This window comes from Zonotrichia leucophrys, chromosome 2, assembly GCF_028769735.1.
Source record: "Zonotrichia leucophrys gambelii isolate GWCS_2022_RI chromosome 2, RI_Zleu_2.0, whole genome shotgun sequence".
Taxonomy (NCBI): Eukaryota; Metazoa; Chordata; class Aves; order Passeriformes; family Passerellidae; genus Zonotrichia; species Zonotrichia leucophrys.
In genome coordinates this window covers 91079082-91101468 of record NC_088171.1, presented here as the reverse complement: position 1 = coordinate 91101468, position 22387 = coordinate 91079082, and the positions used below count along the sequence as shown (strand labels likewise).

The 22387-nt window shown below is 41.0% G+C and overlaps 1 protein-coding gene across 1 annotated transcript in view; it reads right to left on the bottom strand.

Annotated features, from left to right (window-relative positions):
• The window catches only part of GALNT12 (polypeptide N-acetylgalactosaminyltransferase 12), a 47117-nt gene extending 29168 nt beyond the window's left edge, over nt 1-17949 (bottom strand). The window contains exons 1-3 of the mRNA XM_064703458.1: nt 17509-17949; nt 3760-3929; nt 2860-3049 (exon numbers count right to left, since the gene is read on the bottom strand). Coding sequence (XP_064559528.1) covers nt 2860-3049; nt 3760-3929; nt 17509-17888 — 740 coding nt within the window. The 5' untranslated portion in view covers nt 17889-17949. The remainder of the gene's footprint in view (nt 1-2859; nt 3050-3759; nt 3930-17508) is intronic.
• Nucleotides 17950-22387: the final 4438 nt, after the last annotated feature.

Here is a 22387-nt window from a genome sequence, read left to right as displayed (position 1 = left end):
ATCATCTGCAAATGTTGCAGTGAGTACTGCAACAGTAACTCAAAAAGAAGCCCTGAGCTTAGAAAAAACCAAACCTGCAACATGGGAATTAGACCTCCAACAATGAAACATAACTGAAGGAGGCCTCAAGAAACCTTGGCAACATAGGAGATGAAAAGGAGAAACAAGATAGCACTGCAGAATGACATTCCTAATACAAGGGTGATCTAAAGATAGTCCAGATCTTTATCATAACACGAATACATCAGAGCTGATGACATTTCTTGCAGGTTTACTTCTACAAGGAGATAAATCCCTTCCTCCCATTTCTCAACATCATGCAGGGTTTTCAGGATTCCTTTCCAAAAGGATTCATCTTTATAGGAAGCAGTGGGATTATCAGCCTTCTCCTCACCTTCTAGAATGCCCCCCCCCTCAGTACTAGGAGCAACATCAAGCACACAAACTCAAGCCAAGGTCTTTCTCCTAAATCACTGTTTAGCATCTTCCCTGTTGTAGTTAGACACCCCCTGATAGTTCAGTGAAATGAAGTAACTTGTTTCACTTAGAGATGCAGATATGCATTTTAGCCTTGCATCTTGTATTTGCATGTTTCAGAGGTGAAGGAAAACTGAACACATTATATTGTCAAACAAGTAAGAGATGAAGTACATCTGTCATCCAAAGGGAGCTCATTCCTCATGGGATTGTTAGGCTAAAAATCTGTACACTGACCAATGGCTCATACTGTGAAATTAGAGTAGCTTGTGATGGTTAAATGCAGCAGAGAACAGCAGCAATTACAAAGTAGTATTGTCTGAGCTGAGAAAGACTGCCCAAAGTGTGAAATGGCCTCTTGTGGCTGGAGGGAATATGTGAAACAGCTGTTTTCTTCTTTATGATCTCCCATTGAGACCTTGTTTGGTAGAGCACAAGAAAGGGCTTATACAAATATTGTTATTTCCTGTCTCACTTGCATAAAACTTTGTACAAATCTTCATTGTACAAAGCAATGAAAATGATATCCGCATGTAGAGAAAAAGGAAAAAAGATCAATAAAAAGTAAAAATATTTCCCTCCTCCTGTAACAAGTAGGAAAACAAGCAAAAAGTAGGTAGCTGGCATATGATTTCAATTATGAAAGGAGTGAAGTAAGTGAAAAGTCATCACTTTTTCTGTAAGTTGAAAATTAGCTAGATGGTACAATGCACAGGCAGCTTACAAATACAGCTATGTTTGCCCTGCAAAATGCTAACACGATGGTATTGCTGCCATACATTTGAGTCAGATATGCCGCAGAAAAACCCCTTAGAGATGCATGTCTGCATCTGCAGCAAGAACGGCAGGAATTCCAAGAGGGGGCTAACTTTTTACAGGTGGTGACAATTGCATTTAAAAAAATCCCAATCCTTCCTCAAGATTGCCATCTAGTGGTGCGCTAAAGAAGTGAAGAAATCACAGACTTTCCCCTCATCACACACTTTTTTAGTTAAACCTATGCCCATGATTTGAGGTTTATCCCTTTTCCTTTCTTCACGCTATCATAGCTACCCCTCAGTTATCTGGAATACACTCGCTGTGAAATTTAGAAACAAGGTAAGTATGACAATTTTAAGAAAACAAAAACCTGAAGTTGTATTCTAGATACAATTTCAAAGGGACATGGGGAATTTGGGAACACAAGTTCCACTAGGAATCAGGAAGACTTGCACACATCAAGACACTTTGTGTTTTTGGAAGTCTCTCTCCAGTTTGTGTTTGGGCTGATTTTTCTGGTCCTTTTCTGCATCTGGTGGGAATCTTAACAGGATCCAAGACAAAACACTGGCCTTGGGGAAAGACTTTTATTCTTTTATATGTTTTAAGGAAAGCTGGTTTTCTACATACAACGTTTTGGAGGTCTGATTCAGGTCCTGTATCTATCAGTACCTACTAATGGCATCCAAGGGGGTAAAGCCATGAGCTGTTAGCAAAAGGGGCAGAACCAACAGAGCCTTGCAATGTGATTCAGGAGCAGCAGGTGCTGCAGTGAGGTGCCAGTGGCTGAACCCATAGCAGGAAAAGTCAACGTATGGCTGCTGGCTACACATGGGTGAGGCTTCAAGAATATAATAAATATTCTCAGCTGAAACAGAAGGCTAGTGTTCTAGTTTCTAGGGGTTTTTTGTTAGAGTTTTGGGAAGGTTCCTTGGTTTTTTTGTTGTTTGTTTTCTTGCTTTTAATTAACCAAAGTTTTCTGAACAGCCTGACGGATCTGCAGAATTAACAAGAGACCACACAGGCATAAAGTACAGTGTCCCAGGACAGATGGTTTCCAAATAAGAGTCAGTGTTGACATAACATTTACTCCTCCCTATCCTACACCATGATGCTGTATGTCAGAAGCAGTCTGGAAAGGTGGATTTGCTCAGGACTAAGAAGACGGAGTTTATTGACTTGTATTATGCAGACACTGCCTTGCAGGGCACACATCTCTCCAGACCTTCTGCTCACCCAGGCTGACAGAAATAGCCCTCTTTACCAATGTAGTTCCAAAGCTGGAGGTGAGGACTCGTCGTCTTGAAAACCAAAACTTTCCATTGCCTGAAGAGGCAGCTTGGTCCTCAGGGAAAAAAAAAAATAAAACAAACAAAAACAAAAACACAAAAACAAACAAGCAAAAAAATTCAAAACCCACCATGCCATGATCTTTCAAACTTCCATTTGTATTTGCTCCCCCACAGCCAGGAGACAAACACCAAACACTGGCAGTGCCTCAGGGACCAGACTGCAGTATCCTTTGGTGAACCATGAGTCATTTTTCCACTGCAGAAGTGGGCCAAACTGTCTCGCCCCTTCTTCTCCAATGGGAGAGAAAACCCGCCCAGAGCACAAGCTCACCTTGCCAGCAGTGGCTCCAGCCAGCCCTCATGGCATTCACAGTGGCAGTCCAGGAACGTCAGGATGTCTCCTTTGGCCACAGACGCCCCCAGCAGCCGGGCTCGGACCAGCCCCTCCCTCTTATTTGCGCGGATAAGACGCACCTTGCGTAGGCCAGCCACGTAGTTTTCCAAAGTCTCCTTTAAATGTTCTGTAACAAGCCAAAAAAAGAGGGAATAATACACTCTGAAATTATTTGTTTATGTCTTTCTATAGGAAGCTCTCTCCTCACTAGCATTTTACTTATAGAAGGCTCTAAAGATTGTGGTACTTTGAACTCAGATCTGGCTCTACATGTTTAGAAAGGACATGAAAAAAGCACAAAACCTGGATTTGAACACAAATCACAGTTACTTTTAAGAAATTGAATGCTTCACATTTACCTCTGTAATACATCCCCAGCTCAATAAGAGCTTCTCAAATGTTACTTAAGATTTTCTGTATAAAAGTTTTATTCTTAACACAATTCATGTGTGGTGGAAAATGCCAGCATTGCCTTTATGTCCCGTTGTTCAAACAAGACCAAAGAACTAGGTCACTGTCATTATATGAGACACCAGGGGAGCGTTGGTGCAATCGAAACTTGCTCAATTCAGGAAACCCAAAGTGCTCTGTTCAGACTGTAGTCTATCTATACACACAAGCACTCATGTTACAGCACAGCAAATGTGCTTCCAAACTAAATTTGGTACATAAGCCAAATTTTTCAATGGCACACTACAAGAAAAACTTTTTCAGTGAGAGGCCTTTGTTGTACAGTTTTCTGTTATGTGACCTGAACAGCATCACTCTTTCTCCTATGAACTGGCTGACCAAAAAAGCCCATCAACAATCAATATTATTTAGACTTATTCTTCCTACCTTTGTCACTGTAATCATCTACAAGGATAATTTCTTCCAAAAGTATATCCGGAGATGTCTCAAGAACACTGTGAACAGTTCGCAGAAGCGTTGACCAAGCCTCGTTATAAAAAGCTATCACAACAGAGGTTTTTGGCAGGTTATAATAATCATATTTCTCCTCTCTGCATCTGTAAAGGCGGGGGGATAACATTTAGTAAAAGTGCAAAAGCATTTTTTAATTTTCAGGAAACAAGTCTCAAATCCATTTGCATGCTAGTTACTAACTGCAAGCAAGAACACAGAATGGATCTTAAAAGAAATGCATGTGTGTGGAAAATTGTATGAGAAGACATTAGGAAGTTGCTCTTACAGAGGTTCCATTTCCACAGAAGCATTATGAATAAAATTCTGCAAACTATCAAAATGTCTAAAAAGAAAAATAATAGGAGGTATTCTGGGCTGGTGTAGCTGCAGTAGCTGTCTTCGCACAATTTCAAATAGAAGAACAGGTAATGAACAAAATGTGCCTCAGATTAAAGGAAAAAAAAAGAAATGTAAAACCTAAGTGCAGTAAAAACAGTAACATAAACTGTTGCTTTGGAAAATAGAACAAGTGCTAGACAGTAAAAATACGACTGTGAAGGAACAGCAACATATAAAGAGGAAAAAAAAACCCAAACCAAACAACCAGCAACAAAACTGAAATGTATGCACACTGAAGCAGAATTTGGAGAGACCACACAACTGGCAAAATCTAATAGTGAAATCCACGGAAGCGTAAAACAGATATAAAAATGCATGGTTTTGGCTCTATGGAGAGCCAGAAAGTTTGCAAACCTTTGGATTAAGCTCCAGAATGTATTTCCTATAAATATATATATGAACTTCCCTAAATGAACATAAGGATGCCAAGAAAGTTATAGCTGAGCCAAATGTATAAATTCTTAAAAGAATTCCCTGGTTTAGAAGAATTTTAAAATAACGATGGCATCTTCTACAATTTCCCCTCTTTGCTCAGAGCATTCCATATTGGCAGCTTTTATTGCCTGCCGTCAACAAGGCTTGTAAGGGGCAGAAGGACAGACTTCAACTTCTGTAGACTGCTAAATCACAACAGATACCAAGGCAGGTAGCAGAACAACAGTGAGTCCTCCAGAACATGTGCTATGGGGAGCTGAAAAGGGAAATTAAAACTGATCAGTAGAAAATGCAATAGGAAAATACCTTAGGTCAATTTAGGGGCACAAAAATTCCCCAAAACACTAAGAAAATTATATTAGATGAAAACTGCTTACCTATAGCACATTGAGAATATTTTAACAAACTATTTATGTCTGCTGTGTCTGCATTAAAAAAGGCTTATAGGTTTCTTTGGAGATTAGGCAGTATCTATTAAGATCAGTTGTACAGAAAGAAAAAAAATCTGAATCTGATTGTGCCTAATATTAAAACTCTTATGAAGGAAACAATAAGTCTGTAGAGTAGTTCTGTAATAAATATATGAAAATGAGGAAGCAACAGGACAAATGACACTCAGGCAAAGGAGGCACCCAAAGGCTGCTTCTCAAACATGGCAGGAACGCCCTGTGACAACACGTGTGCATACAGACATATATACATAGGTAGTACACATAGACACACACATTGATACAGTGAAGTACAAGAATGCCTGTCCCTCCAGGCTGTAACTTATCCTGAGGGGCTTTCACAGAGGAACTGTCTCACATCAACACCTGGTGACAGAATTGATTTATTTAGCCAGACATTCATGTATTGACACATAAAAAGGAGTGAAAAGTGACATTTTAATTAACTTCTTTAATTGTTATGCAGAAAAACCCACTGTATGAATCCAATTTTAGAAATACATATTTAATTTAGCCTACTAAAAAACATTTCTGCTCAGTACTGCCAGGAAAAAAGAATACATATACATCAGTCACTTGTACCAGGTAATTTTGAGTTAATTTCTTGATGGAAATAGGATCGCTACATACCCAGTTTAGAAAGCTGAAGGAAAATATAAATAAATAAATAAATAAAAATACCAGGAAAGCATTCTTTGAAAAATATGTCAGGAATATTCATGGGAAAAAAATGCTGTATTCCATTTAAAGAAAGGAAACTTAAAAGGTCTAAAGAAGCTTAGAAGTCTAATTATAGATTAAAGACTTCAATGGATTTGCCTGAAATTACATGCTGGAGATGGAAAACATAATTTGGCACAGAGCAAGGCAATCCCCACACTGTTTGTGATTCACTGTGCATTGCTGCCTCCTTCCTTGAGCACACCCCACACTGCAGGAAAAGGTCAGCCTACTACAAGACATACCAGAACACACGTTTCTTAGGTTTCCAAAGTCAAGAAAGAGGCCAGCACTAAAAAATGGGTTTAATTTACCAGCTCTGTGGTGGAAGGCTGCACAGGAGTGAAGAGAAGTGACCCACCATGGTAGCAGGGCAGGCTGCTGGCCAGCACAGCCACCCTGACCTGAGCAGTACCCTGATGCCCTTACTAAAAAAACAAAACCAAAACAAAACAAATTAAAACAAAACCAAAAAAACCCACCCATATTATTCAACTTCTGTGCAGATTTGCATGTTTATCTCAGATATTATTTCCAAGACATATTTCTCGCTAAAGTGCCAGAAGATCTCAACTGTTAGCAGTCTCAAACAGTGTTGCTAAAGTGAAGCACACTTTTCCTTATCTTTCTGCAATGAAAGAGTTTCACTAAGCCTTAAAAATTAATCCCATTCGGGAGATTACAAACCCAAAGCATTTAAACCCTGGAAAAATTATAGCAGAAGAAAATCTTTAAAAGCTAATGAATCCCTGAAATGGAAATGCTTGGCAGTGTTGCTGAATAACAATTAAGTGGTATGCATATGGACACTAAACATCACCACTTCACAAGATATAAAAATTTTAAAAAACCCACTACGAGTACAAAACCTGATTGAAAGCTTAGTGGTCATAACTGATCTTTTCCATTCCTCAACTCCTGTTTACCACAGAAATGCCTCAGCAGTCCACCTTCTGTATTCACACTTGCAAACTTCAAGATGTACTTTCATTATCCATGTGTCAGCCAAGCATCCCAGCTCCTACTTTCCAGCTGAATCATTTCACTCCTACTTTTGGATTATTCAGAAAAACAAATGCGTATCAATTACAGTATGCCTTTAAAATGACAGCAACTGGTGACAGCAGTCCCAAAATACGTTTTTGCACACACTGGGAACATCTATTTATGCATACTATACTGCAACCTGCTTTCAGCTTCTGAGTAGGGCACTCTTTAGTGCCACCCTCAAACCCATAACACTGTCCTTTCCAATAGAGAGGATCATGTTAAGCCAGTATTAATTGCATCTCACATTATTCATCCTAAAAACTACTTTTGAGCTGATCATCTGGGTTCTGCAGGTCCATAAAGACAGATCCATAAGGCAACTCGCCTCACCCTCCTTAAGCCATTGATCCAGCACAGCCCAAGAGACCTCAGCGGGTCCCTCTTGTCTATAGAGGCTTGATTATGGAACATTCCTTAACTTTTCTGTGAATAAAGTTAAATGTGGTCCCTTCCACTGGCTGTGATACATCACTTTGAACCTAGTCATCCTAACTACCAAATGGTTGGTAAAAACATAACACAGACAGAAGGAAATTAGTTGCCTGTAAGCGTGACATTTCCAAACATGGAAAATAAATGCAGATGCATTTGAAGTCCAACATTCCTTCACAATTCTCCTTATCTTATTCAATCACAGGAACTTTACTGTTTTGTAATAATTTTGCAATTTGTATTTTAAAATAAACAATTACCTAAATTAAAAATGGCATGTTGAGTGGGCTCATTTTCTTCAGAGAAGCACACATATCTTTAGTCAATCTGATTTTGGTAACAGTTATCAGATACCAGGATCAGTCACTGAGGAAAAACCTGTTGCCAACACATCCAAGAGGCTTTTCCAGAGGCAACAAAATAAATGCATGTAGCTTTAAACAGGACACAGATTTCAATGGCAAACACTGATATATAATGAATAAGAGCCACAACAGGTATGGCAATGCAAAGGAGTGACACCTGCTCAGTCTCTGCCCTCTGGTCATATCTGCTCTCTGCAGATTCGCTAGAAAATGCACAAGCAGAAGCCTCGTGTAGGAATGTGCCCTCTGTTGATCGAGTGACAAAACTAACCTTTGTCTCCTTCAAAAGGAAAAAAGCCCAGAAGTTTATTTCCTCAATTAGCAAAAAAAGGCACCTCACAGGACCTGGGGGGCTTCACCTCAAACTTAAGGATAGCAAATTGGACAGAAGCCAGAAAGTCCCACCTGAGCAATTTACTAGAAAAAGAACAAAGAAGTAATTGCTTTTGTGAGGTGTTTTACCAGGAGCAAGAACCTCTTGCACCTGGCTCAGTTTATTCTCTCTAAAGAGTTTTGTTATTTTGCCTTTTATTAAAACTTTTTTTGTTTCCCACACTATCACAGAAGCCATCCTGCTGATTTTATGCCTTCTAAGGTAGCTGAGCTATCTTGGGTGTGAAATAGATCTCCAAGAGCTTATGAAACCTGGCTGAGGAGACCAATATTTCAGCCTTGTGCACAGTAGAGTGACAGACAAAACATGGCCAGGAGTGCTCCAGCCATCTTCCAAGGAGCAGACAGGAACACTGCGATGCTCCAGCATCATCCTTCATTTCCCTTAGGCACTTTCTGCCACACTGGGTGGGTGTTCCAGGGACCCTCCTACTTTATCACTGTGGCATAAGACAGGCATAAAACAAACAAAAGCTTTGTCTTTTGGCATTTCTTAGCAATTTACACTAAGACAACATCTATATTTTAGAATTCTTAATGTGTTCATCCATAAACCTTTAAACTTCCCAACGGGAAGAAAGAGAAAATAATGCTGAACATAAACCATGTTCACTATGTACTGCCCTTTCTCTATGTTTCACTACAGCTTCTACTCAAACATCTAAGGCCACAAAATGCAGACTGAAGCCAAACATATAAAAGTGCATCCTCACACATCCAAATTCCTGTGGGGTTTTGGTTTTGCCTTTTTTACACTGCATTTTTAAATCACAGCCTAACCAAGAGTAAACAGCTGACAAGTTTAATAAATTAACCTACTACACTACACAGTCTCCTGTTAGCAAGTTTTACAATAGGTTATTTATTAGAAACCAAGGAGACATCACTCAGGAAATGCCTAAACAAAATTAAATGGGTTGTTTTCAAGAACATTTGTGTCAATTAATGTAATCACTCAATTTATTTCTTTGTAAAGAGCTGTTTCTCTAAGAGATGTGTATCTATACACAGGGAGAGAGCATGAATGTGTGCACACTGGGCGCACTGCCATGAGTTAATTAGGAATGGTTGCTGACATGCTCTTACTTGAGACTTTCACCACAACTGTGACAATGATACAGAAAGGGAAAACAGACTTTCAATCTCCAAATATGATCTTCTATATGCACAGTTACCTATATTTTAACAAAAAAGAAAAAGAAATGTTCTCTGAGTTTTCAAAGATTTGTTAAGAACACAAACTGCTCATCAATTATTTAATGCTTTCAGAAGGTATACTATGTAAGTTTTGGTTTTCAAGTTTCAGTCTGAGCGCCCCAGGCAAGTTCAGGATTGCGCAGCTTCTCTCAAGAAATGCAAAACAGCACGTGTCACTGCTGAAGCTGATTTATTTAACTTGATTTATGTGACTACAGTAAGTGACATATATGCCCCATCCCAGTGTCACCTGGAAAACACTGCCAGGGCTCTACTTCAGGCTGGCTTTCACACGGTGGGCTAGGAACCAGGTTGGCTGGGTTTGTTGTGATGGACCATAGACATGCTGACCTACCTCGCAGCCTCCTTTCCTCTTCCTAATTTGAACAGCTAAAACACCAACTTAAACTGCTCTTTCAGTAAGAGGTGTGCTCAAAAGGGGCATTTTGTAGGCTGCAATAAATGAGGCTGACGGGGATGAATGGCAGCACCTCAATCTAGTCTTACCATCTTCACTCCCACTCCATAAACTGCAGAGGCAGCAATGTGGGCATTGGAATCTGCCAAGTACCTTCACCCAAGAGAAAGCACCTCCTTCTCTCACTTTCCCAAAGCCATGGCACAGGACCCAGCAGCACTGGGATCTTCTATCTGCACATCCATCCACAAGCACCCCGAGCCCTGCTGTGTGACACAGGTGGCAGCACTGGTTTCTAAGCCACCTCACAGTGACCAAGGCTGTGTCCCTCACTCCAGGCTGAATACATAGTTGAACCCCTCACCCCTCTGTATGGGAGAGTAATCTATGGATAAAATGCAGCACACGAGCCAAAAGCAACACCTCCCAAAGCCTGGGATACAAAAGTGCAACATCTCCAGTGGAATTAAAGGATATAATAAACACTATTCTCATCTCCTACAAACAGTACCCAACTTTCCATGCCAAATTTATTTTGTCACATAAGACTACCTTGATCCAACTGCCAGTTCAGGGATTTTCTTCTTCTTTTTTTTTAAATTAAAAAAGGTTTATCTGGGCATGGAGAGGCTTCACCTGGTTTTGCACACCTACACAAGCCACGTGTTCAACTATTGCAGAAAGAGGCATTGAAAGTTTACAGAAGGTGTGTCTTGGAGTGAGTAGCAAAGCACACAGCAGCAAAGTGCTGATAACTGGAAAAATGACCAGATTATTTGGGGCAAGGCTGGAACACTTAAGCAGGTGAGTTCAGGATGCTGGCCTACACTTCCCCACTGCCTGTCCCAGCCCAGCAGGCTGGCTAAAAGCTCCCTAAATTATATCTGCTGAAACAAACCATGTTAGAGAAACCACCCCTCTACAGGCCACAACACTGTGATATGATCAAGTCTCTGGAAACAGAAGCTGGTTTGATTGTGAAACAGTTTTCCAGGTTATTTAACATTCTGCAGAATGATTCTCCCAATGACAAGAAGGTACTGACAAGACTGACTGCCAAAAGCTGTCTTAAGATTTCAGATAATAATGGGCTGTGCTGCCTTGTATACAAACATTGTTAGAAGCAAGAAAGAAAGACACAAAGTCTGAAACAGAAGAAAATATTTGTTAAGAAGTTAGGGGTTGGGAAGGAGGGGGTACAGAAAGCAAATCACTTTAAGAAAGATCAAATATATATTAAGAAATAAATGTCTAGAAAGAACAAGTAAGAGAATTTACTAGGTCTGTATCCTAAAATCCACAAATTTAGGAAATCCATAGAGCCTCCTAATTCCAAATTGTTAGAGAAATACTAAAGAATTTCCTAACTGACCCAGATTCTGGATGTCCAGAGGAGAAGGAAATTCTGTATGATACAGTGGGAAAACCCACTTGATTTTCATTTTATTTTGCTGAACTGAAACAGTGGTTGCATTTTCCTCAAATGTTTTCACTTTTCTTCCAAGATAGTGTGATACACTTAACCTTTCCACAGAGACATACTATTTCCTACACCTACATTCAAAAACTTACTTTAGTGTGAGTAATTTGATTCATGACAAGAAAAAATATTTTGCAAAGCCATAACTGAAAGAAGCTATTGTATTCATCACTACAAATAAGGTGTGGATGCACCTGATCCTTATAGACAATTGTTTAAATGAAAGCAGCTTTTGAATTTTAAAAAAAAAATCAATTTTTGCTTACTATCAATCACTGATCTGGGAACTTTTTCAATTTAAAAATTAAATCAGCTGAAACCAAGCAATAATCTAGATGTCAAAGGAAGTTGAGGAAGTCTACCAGAAGCTGGAAAGGAAAGCGGTGAAAAATAATCATGTGAGCTCTTCTGGAAAATATTTGCTGGGGGTTGTTAAAAGCATAATGACAATGAAAAGTGACACATTTTTACAGATGACAGGAAACAGAAGTAGCAAAGTATCCTGAATATCAAAGCAATAGTGGAAGCATTGCTTCATTTTGTACTGCAAGCTTTTATATTTTAAAAAAGAAAAGCAAAAACAAACAAAAAACCCCAAAACAAACAAACAAAAAAACCCAAAAAAACCCAACTATAGTGAAGAATTATTTTTACCCCACTTACTGTCTGAGGAAAGAATGCAATGTCCTAGAGAAACATTGCTTTGAGGGTCTAAAGCCTGTTTATATATTAAAGAAATCCTGCCAACTAACACTAAAGTAATGACTAAAAGGTATTATAATTAATATTGTTACTAGTAACCAATTACGTATTTCCAAAAAGCTCAGAAATCAAACCAAAAATCCTAACACCAAACAAGCGACCACAGTGTTCCAAAACCACTACACCAAACACACTTCTAAGTGTTTAATGCAAAGCTTTGGCTTGCAAGAAGTCGTGTGCTGTGTCTCCTGATCAGACACAAAGCTGGGAGCACTCGTGCCAAAGCCAGCTCCGGGCACAAGGTGCACCATCAGGTGATGGTTTAGAGGGAAGGGATGTGCCAGAAAGGTCAAGCTGCTGCAGATCACTTCTTCAAAGGGCTCTATTTCCTATAAGCACAAAAAAAAGGAAAAAAAAAAAAAAAAGAAAAAATATTAAAAGCACTGCAGCTATTTCACCTTTACGTAAGAGATGAAAGAGAAGCTCCTGGGTGAAGTCAGTCTTTCACTGTGGGCTGAAGAGGGAAACACTCAGCTGCTGCTACACCTTTTCCCAGAAGAGATCAGGTTAAAACTCCTGGCAGGAGTAGCTGTGATTTTTGGAGTAGAAAAGGAACCAAAACCTAGTACCAAGGCTTATTCTTGGAACTTGCTACTTGCTAGCAAGATACTATCAGAGAAACATCCTGGTATAATTTAGTATTTACAGCCCAGAAAACAAAACAAACCACAGAAGAGAGACTTCGGGAGAATCAAATTCAATTATGGGAACAAACAGGAAAAACAGTATTGAAAGACAAAACAATCTTAGCACAAGATTGTTTTGGTAAAGTCAAACATAATATTTCCCCAAAATAAATAAAATCATAGGCATAAATGGTGGTGGCAGACGAATTTGAGCATTTGTGTATATCCAGCTATCTATACAAAGACACTTGAAGATATATGGACAGACACTTAAACATATACATAAAATCACACATATAAAAAAAATTATTTAAAGAATCTCTCCAAAACACAAAAGATTACCTAGAATTAAAGAACAAACCTCTAAAACTTTTTTTTTTAATAGCTGAAAAATACTATGCAGATCACATTCAATATTTTGGGGGCTTTTGTGGCTACTTAGGAAAGACCGGAAAGAATTAAAGATCCATTTCCTTGTGATCACAAGTAAAATGAGTCCCAAGGGCTGAATCAGGCTTCTACCATGAAAGAGAAAACATGAAATGCTGAGTCAGCACAAAAATGCCTGGTTCTGACTTGCTCCTTTTGTACCTAGAGTCAGCTGAAAGGCAACTCATGTGCTTTGACAGAAACTATTCCCAAAATAAGTGAGCAATGCATCCCTACTGTAATACAGAAAGAAAAAGCAGAATGCCTAAAATCTGAAACAATGCTTGAAAACTGCCCTTAATCTAAAAGAACTCAGGTGGAAAAACTGGAAATGTAATTCTTACACCTTGTAATAAGCTGTAAAAGCCTAAGAGAACATATCAGTTGTCTGCCAGCCCTACAGTCCTGTAAAACAAGCACACAAGGAGAAGCCCATGGGACACAATGCTGACGTGTTGTTGCAGGGGGAGGAAAGCAGAGCAGCAGCAGCAACAGCCAAACCCATGGCCCCAAGCTCATCACACCCACTTACAGAGGGGCATCAGACCCAACAGGGCCCTCAGTAAGTCCAAGTTTGACAGAAGACACTTGCTGGTTTTAAACCTCCTGCAATTGTTGCTCACTTTATGAGTACAAATTCAAGAAATGAAGGGTAGATGTTGGGAAGACAAGCTGAGCCATCCAGACAACCTTACGATCAAGGGACAAAAATAGAAATAAATCACTGTGGTAGTGATGTTGCACGTAAAGAGGTGTTCAAACATCATTAAATTTCCATCCCTGGAGGCTTCAAAGTTGGACTAGACACCTCAAAGTTTCCTTCCGACCTCCATCCTTCTCTGACCCAATGGCTTATTTCACTTCTAGCCTTGTACAAACTGTATCATCATTTATTAACTTACATTCTTATCCATCAGATTCTTCCAAATGGAAGAATTTTTCTAGATTATTTATACATAATGTTTATTTGTTTATATGTATACTTTCAATAAAACTAAACAAATCCTGTGTGATGAAACACATTTTCAGTTGCTGATGTCAAGCTCAGACAGTTAAAGGAAGCAGAAATTGTCTAAAGGCAACAATTGTAGCTGTCAAGTTCTTTGGGTCTGTGGGTCAATAGAAACAGAATCAGTCATCACAAAAAGCAAGTTACAGTGGTGGGAACAAGAAGGAACAACAACTTTCTGAATATTTTCACTGTCAGGAATATATTAGTAGGAGAAAGGTCTATATTGAAAACCTCTTGGATTCATAGTCAAGTATCATCAATCAATACATTATTTGAGAGAGTAATCTCAGCCAGACTATTCTTCTCTTCCTGTACAGTATTACCAGACATACATATTAGCAAATACCTGCCACACTTCTGTTCCCGTGGCAGGTCCAGGATGTACAACATGCAGCAGTAGGAAAAGATTATGGGCATGAGTTTTTGACACAGCAACACCTTGTGCAATCATTTTGCATATCACATTTAACAGCTTACTGGCTCAGATACTCTATCTTATTAGCAAAACTCTAGTTTTCATTGGATTCAAATGTTTTCACCAATTCACACACAGAGAGTGGATTCATTGATCAGTGTGGGAGGACATTAACATCAAAAGGAGCATTGGGGCATCCAGGTGGTGGTAATGCTGTTTCTGTTTCCCTTTTATTCTCCCACTTTTTTGGTATCTAAAATATCCAGATTGCCTCCACACACACAAGAATATGCTGAAACAGACCAAAAGCCCATAGCCCAGAACAGAGTCTCCAAGCATAGATCAATACCTCCTGAATATTTGATTTAAATTTTTTAGTGGATGGACTATGCTTTACAGGAAATGGATTTTTGGAACAGGAAGGTGGCAGAATTTGTTTTATCCATTTTCATGCATCAACCATGTATTGCAGGAATCCTGCAGGAGATACACTTCCAGCAGGCCCCATGTCTTTTAGGCTGAAGACCTGTAAATTAGTCACTTCTTTATGAAAGCCATGCTGTAAGTTGAACTGCATTGAGTCCAACACAGATTTCTGTGGGACATTATCTTTGCTCTTTAAAACAAACAAAAACCAAAACTAACCAAACAAAAAAACTGAAAAAAACCACACAAAAAAACCCCCCAACACTGCTTTGCAGCTTCTACTCAGTTATTTATAAATGCAAGGAATTTCGACATTATTTCACAGTTGTTTAAGGAACTCATCAAGTAACAACACACATTTTTATCCATATAATTACGACCTTCAAAGAACTCATATAGATTTGTAAGACACGTCATCCTTGACAATAGCCTTGTTGACTTTCTCAACAGATCACACCCTCCCATCTGTTACTAATTCTTTCCCTTACCACAGTTTGTAGATAACATGCCTGGAAAAGATCCAAGGATTGCCAGCACACAGTTCTCTGGTTCTCTGCTGGCACTCCACTAAAAAATGGTGCACTTGTCACCTTCTGGTACCAAAGTTGTTTCGCTGATCACATCTAAAATTCAGCCTTTGCACGATTTTGGTGGACCGCTGAAGTCTAGTTGCCATCTACCATTACTGCTTATTTCCCATCATTGTGGCCTCACCCATTAATAAAACGTTCATTAAAGGTCATAAATAGTCAAGCATTACCCATCTTAAAATAAAAAAAAAAAAATATTTCCCCTAGACTTGAGATTTTGAACTGTATGACCTCTAATCTTGGAACTAAGTGCAATGCATTTGCTATGGCTGTGGACTTGGTGAGAAGTTCTTAATTCTTTTTTATAATTATGGGGGTTTTTTTTACTTCATTCTCTTACATGGTCTTCCTTCTTGAGAGAAGGAGTTAACACTTCATTGCAAAATTGCCTTTGGGAAAGTTTTTTACATTTGCTGTGTGAGTTGGAGAGATGCTCTGTGACATTTTTGCCACAATTTAGATTTAACTGCGCACAAAGGCATGAAGCACCTGCCAACAATACAATACAGCCCCAGCTTCAGAAGGCAATTATCTCTGAGATTATGTCACTGATGCTTCTGTGATTCTTCTGGTTTGGATATATTTTGTCATTTCAGCATCCATATATTCAAATCAAAAAGGGTCTACTGTTGTAGCAAAATCTATTTAAATTATTTTCATTTCTAGAATAGTCACCCACACCCATCTATAATATCTCCTATTCAACAACTGTGACCTTCCATTTTTTCTAACATCCTTTCATAGAGAAATGGCAGAAGTCCAAAATAACTCATTGAAATGATTTAATTCTTCCCATGGAAATGAAACTTAAATGGTCCTTTTTGACCTATGGTCTAAGACTGCTGATAAGAGGGGAATAATAACTAAGTAAAACAAGCCTAGTGTCAGGCGTAAACTTATGATCAAAAGGCTTTGCATTTGCACTGCAACTTTTTCAAAGCCATCCTAAGATTCATGCTTTAGATTCAGCACTTACAATTAGGGTTGGTGAAACATTGGGCAGGACACACGGGCGTGAAGTGAATGCACGGGAGAGCCAGAGCCCTGCTTTTTCCACTGCTTTTTGCTACCATATCATACAAACCTGTTGCAATGAAACAAACCAGCTGAAGCCAAGCTCAAGTGAAACACAAGTGAGGAGTCAGCAGCAGCCGTGGCTCCATCCCAACCCCTGTGACAGCTAGCATATCCCCTTAATTGGCTGGCCCTCCCTCTCACCAGCCGGCAGCTCACTCACAGGACAGCCCAAGAGGTGCCACCCGGAGTATTTGCGCAAGGGCACAGCAGTCAGACCTGCCGTGCCACGCTGGCTTCACAGCTGCACTGAGCCATTGCCTGTAAACGTGAGCCACCTCATCAAACATTATCTAACCCTTTGTTTGCAATTGCCTGTGCCATTGCCTGTGCCATTATCTGCCGCTGGTGTCATAACTGTACATGTAATTAGTAAATGCACCTTGTCCCAGCAAGCATGCATCCCGGATCAAGCACAGTCCCATTTTACAATACTGCTGCCCACCTTTGTGAGCAACATTTCTAGCTCACTCCTGGTAAAACTGCTGATAACACAATCTCCTTTAAACTGTGTGTCTTAAGACATTTGAATACAATGCACAGCTGAAATCTGGGAAGCGTAACATTTGTAAAGCTGGGAGTGACTGAGAAAGTATGCTGCTGCCCATGCTGACTGACCCAGGGGACAGCAGCAGGAGAAACAAGACAGAGCAGCGTAGCTTGAGGACTGAAAACACACTACCAGGGCTACAGGCGGGGAAACAACCTGTACACACTCCACCAACACGCGACTTCGTGCTGCCTTGTGTCGGTGCGGCAGCCTGGCAAAGTCACCGATCAACTTAACTCCGAGAGCGAACGCGGTGATCCAAGAGCGTTTGTGATGGGAAAGTTTCCAAAAGCCTCCACGCTCCTGAGCGAGAGGTACTTGAGAGAGAGCGGACTACCCCGCGCTGCCCGCTGCCAGCAGACACTCCGGTTTGCCGGAGCGGCTCTCTGAGCCACAGCAGCAGCAGCAGCGGCAGGCACGGCTCCCCTGCCCCGGCCCCACCTGCCCTCGGCGGTACTCACAGCGGGTGCCAGCGCTCGGGCAGGCGGCGGTGCAGCGAGATGCGGTCGCTCAGGTAGATATTGATCTGGTGCCGGCGGATGCTCTCCTCCTGGCGGCGCTTCTCGGCCGGGCTCAGCTCCAGCCTCACCGCCCGGCCCAGCTCCCCCAGCGCCCCCGGGTCCAGGGCGGGCTTGGCGTACACCGGCCGCCGCAGCAGCTCCGGGTCGGGGGACGGCGGCAGCGGCGGGGCGCGGCGGGCGGCGCGGAGGGGCGGCGAGCCGTGCCGCCACACGAGGAAGCCGAGGGCGGCCAGCAGCCCCAGGGCGAGCAGCGCGCCCTCGCCCCGGCAGCCCCGGCCCCGCTTGCCCCAGCACATCCCGCGGCCGAGGCGGCCGGCCATGCCGAGCGAGCGGCGGCTGCCGTCCCACGGACACGGGCGCGCCTCCGCTCCGGGCAGGCTCGGCGAAGTTCTCAGGACCTGCCCACGCCGCGACAGCCGCCCCGCCGACAGCGCTGCCCCGCCAGGAAGCCCGCACGGCTCCTCCGCCGCCGGCTCCTCCCTCCTCCCCGCCCCGCCGCCGGCCAGCCCGGAGGGGCGCGGCGCGGAAGAGCCGGGCTCGGGCGCTGTAGGGGCGGGGAGCGGTACCCCGGCACAGGGAACCCGCCCTGCTTGTCCCCTGGCCGTGCTGCGCCCCTGCCGCCCGCCAGCCGCCTCTGGGAACGATGTCCCTCGGTGTCCTGGTGCTCGGAGGGCTGCTTGGCCCCCGAGGGTTCTGGCATCCCAGGGAAGGCACACACGGAGCTCCAACCTGCTCCGCGTTCACCCTGGGGACACAACCGGTGGAAACCAGGGCTGATGCTGACCCATCCTGGGGCAAGGAGGGAGTGGAAGCCATCCCGGTTCTGCCGAATCACACAGAGCTGGGATGCGGGGAGGAGGGAGGCATGTTCCTTTCACTCTTCAAGGGAAAGGTGATCTGGTTCCCTTGAAACTTCAGGGACCTTCATAAGAGCTGGTAGCTGCGTGGTAGGTATGCCACTTTCCCAGCAAGGGAAAAATCTGCTGGCACTGAGCTGTCAGAGCCACAGCAAGCTGCTTTGGCCTCTGGAAGTGATTGAGGTAGCCCCAAGACTTGCTGTCTATGGACAGAAATTTTCAGAGCTGCAGGACAGCAAGGGAGGTTATTTCCCACAGAGGGACTAGGAAGAGCTTAGGGATCGAAGAGAACAAATCGATAGGAAACCAGGCTTCATCCATTCTACTGCCTGTAGAATAGCATGTGCTTCAGAAGTAGAGCAGAACACAGGCTAAGAAACTATAGGCATTAATGACAAGATTTTTGGCTGAAGAAAGGAGTGTTCTTGGTTGAAAAAAGTCAACCAATGTGGCCTCATTGAGGGAAATCCAAAATACTAGTGAAATTCCCAAGTTTATTATACACATAATAGGCAGTCTATTCTGTGGCTTGAGAATCATGGAGGAAAAAAACAACAGCAGCACTAGTTAGAACTTTCAGACTTGCTTCATACTCAACAAGATATCCATACTGATTGTTTTACTTCAGCCCCTAACAGTATGAAGCCCCATCTGCCGAAACTTGTGATCTGGAGACCCTGAGATTACGCGAGAGCTCCGGATTTTGCGTTTGAAATACTTCAACATAAATGTAACATAACTGGATACAGTTTCTCTCTCATTAGCAGCAGGGAACTGGAACAGCTTTCGAGGCGTCATTTGCTCCATGCATTTTCCATGTTCACTGCAACATCCTCTGCTGTTGGAGACCTGTCAAGATCAGCCCAGCAGAGGAGTTTGGTCATGCCCAGAGAGAGAACTTCAGTACACAGCACTGGGCGGTGCTCACCAGCACTACTGGGGAGAGAGCGAAACTAACACTAAGGAAGGGGAAAAATGTCACCACTGCCAGGGTCAGAGCATACAGCTATGAGCTCTTTCTGATTTTACATGATAATAAATATTGTATGTGACAACAAATGTAGACTCAACTACTGTGGGGGCCATGCTCTGGACAGAAGGGTGCTGAAAACCAGTGACTGATTCTGATTCTGGCAAACTAGTATAAATCAAGGCATTTAGGTGGATTTGCAATGAATGTGTCTATAGACAGATTATTTCTTATGCAGCTATACAGCTAGCTATCACAGGAAATTACATAGGCATAAATCTAATTTCAATATGCTTTGTAGACAATTACTAAATATCAATATGTTGGACATGAGAATTTACATTGCATATAAAGGATTTTATGTCTAGCAAACTTTGGGTCTGAAGAGTCAGGTGACACCAGTTATTGCATGCCCAGTGTTTGCTTTGTCTCCTTACTCACCATCTTTCTGCATAAAGGAAGCCTATTCCAGGAATGAATCAAAGGAGAAGAGATCCTCCTGGACTCCCAAAAGAAGTTACAGAGGAGATTGGGAAGAGCAAAATGTAGGACTAAGAGTTAATTAAGAAGAGTGAGAAAAAAAAAACAAAAACACCCCAAGAAAAAAACCAGAGATTTCTGCTGTAGATGTTCTAAAATATGATAAGAATCTGTATTTTATATAAGTATTTTAAGTATTAGAGCAATATGGAAGAAGCACAAGAACATCATCACGTGACTAAAACAAGTTCTGAAACAAAAATAATGGGAAACAGGGAACCAAAAACTACAGAACTGCTCTCGGCAGTAATAATGCTCTTACGGCAAAGTAATGGGTGAAGACTTATTGCAGTGGGAATTGAAGTATTGCCAGTAAACAGCAGTTCCCTGGGGATAATGTCCAAACACATAAATCAGAGGAAATTCATCAAGAGAAGGTACAGTAACGAGGCTAATGTAAAAATCATAAAGAATCAATTATTTGCATTCACAAAGAAGTTTGTACAACATGTAAAGAATATGAAAGTAAAAACATGTTTTGTCAAACCTTTTCAAACATTTTTGGGGTGTAAATGTGATGGGAAGACTGAACATTCTGAGCTGAAATAGTTAAGGTGTAAACAATTTTCTCTGAACATACAGATAAGCCCCAGCAGGGAAAAAAAAAATCTACAATCAACAAGGCAAATTAATAAGTTTACTGCTAGCCATAAAACTTGCAGCAAAATTTTCATGGAAGAGTTCCTTTTATGCAGTCCTCTTGTTTCTTTCAGGTTGAATAACAATGGAAGTTAAAATAATTTGTTATGATTTTTTAGTATTTAGCGAGTTATAATTTCAATTGCTTGAGGAGTTTCAACCAAAGATAAGTAAGTAACCAAACAAGTCATAAGTCTAATTACTTATCTAGAAATATCTATTGTATCCTTAGTTGTCCAAATTAAAACAAAAGATCAGGAGAATAATCAATGGCTTTTAAAAGTTTATTTTTAAAAACAGAAAATTTTTTCTTCACCTCAAGAAGTATTCAAAATATTAATTAAACCTTTCAAAAAGCACTAAGAGAAAAAGACTAACCACAACAATATGCAATTGTCCACAAGAATTCACATAATAGTGAATGTAATAACAGAAATTTAGGGTGTATCTCTTGCTCTCTGAAATATGTTTGAAATGCAGGCAATATTTAGTTCACCTAAAATACATGAGTTTATTGAAGGACCATGTTTACATACAGGGAATCCCTAAAGAGGTAAGATATGATGAACTATTTAACACCTGTATAGTTATTAAAAGGTATTCTTATTTTTAGTGATGATATATACATTACAGAAAAAAACAGAGCTATTAAATTTGCCAAATATTTAAAATTCACGTCATAGAAACTTTTCCTGTTTTTTTTTTTTTCTTTTGTGTGTAAAAAGCAAAAATCTTAAATGGAAATAGAGTGGGAAGACTGCATTTTCAATAAGTTAAACAGCTTCCCAAATTCACACTTCCAGAGTAAAAATAAAGTCTCAAATAATGTATTTCAGAATAAAGTTACTAGTTCTAGAAAAAGCCAAAGCTTACATATTCTAAAGAAGGAAAATCAGAAGAATATGATAGGAACCATCATGTACAAATACTTTGGACACAGATAGGAAATTTGCTTAAGGAGAGGAAGAATCATCCAAGCTATAAAACATACTCCCTGCAAATAGCATTGGACTTATGGGGTCATTGTTCACCATTGTTTTAACTGTGCATAAAAACTGTGCACTGCCCTGCAAGACCTCCCCAAAGTTCTCACATTGGCTGCTCTTTCTCTCCTTTATTAGCACAAATATTTTTAAAATATTATTATTCGGCCTATTGCACTACCACTGCCAAGGATTTTTTTTGTTTAAATAAATGTGTTTGAATTGAAAGTCTCTTTATTTGAGACAGCTGCACAGTGCATGCAAAACACGAAATGAGCCGCACCCTGTTTCCCCGGGGCCAAAGGGTCCTCAGTGCTTCAGCAGGAACCCTGTTTTACAGGGGAGCTTTGGGTCAAGAGGGAAGCTGGGTGTTCAGTGCAGAGGCAGAGAGATCAAGGAGTTGAGAGGAAGAACCCTAAAACTAAAACAAAATAAAACCACAGACTTGATGGCTGAGATAGAAACTGTTGCCTATTTCAGGGATCTTCTATTATGCTGATAATGCTGTGAAATTCTCCTAGTGACAGGTCAATAAAATGAGGCAGCATTCAGTGGATTACTTGGGCAAGACCTCATCTGCACCAGGTTGCAGATCTCTGTAGAACATGTGTGTGCACCCATAGACAAAATACACACACAAAATGCCTGCTCAAAAGGTCACATACAAGCCAGGATGGACAGACAAACAGACAGAGTCAGAACATGCATGTCAAAGCTATCAATCAAAATATTTGCTTGCTGTACGTATGCATTGCTGGCATATAATTTTTCTCTTAAACTAAATAGCAAGCATGAACTGCAGGCAGTGGAGATAAGGTACATAAAGGAAA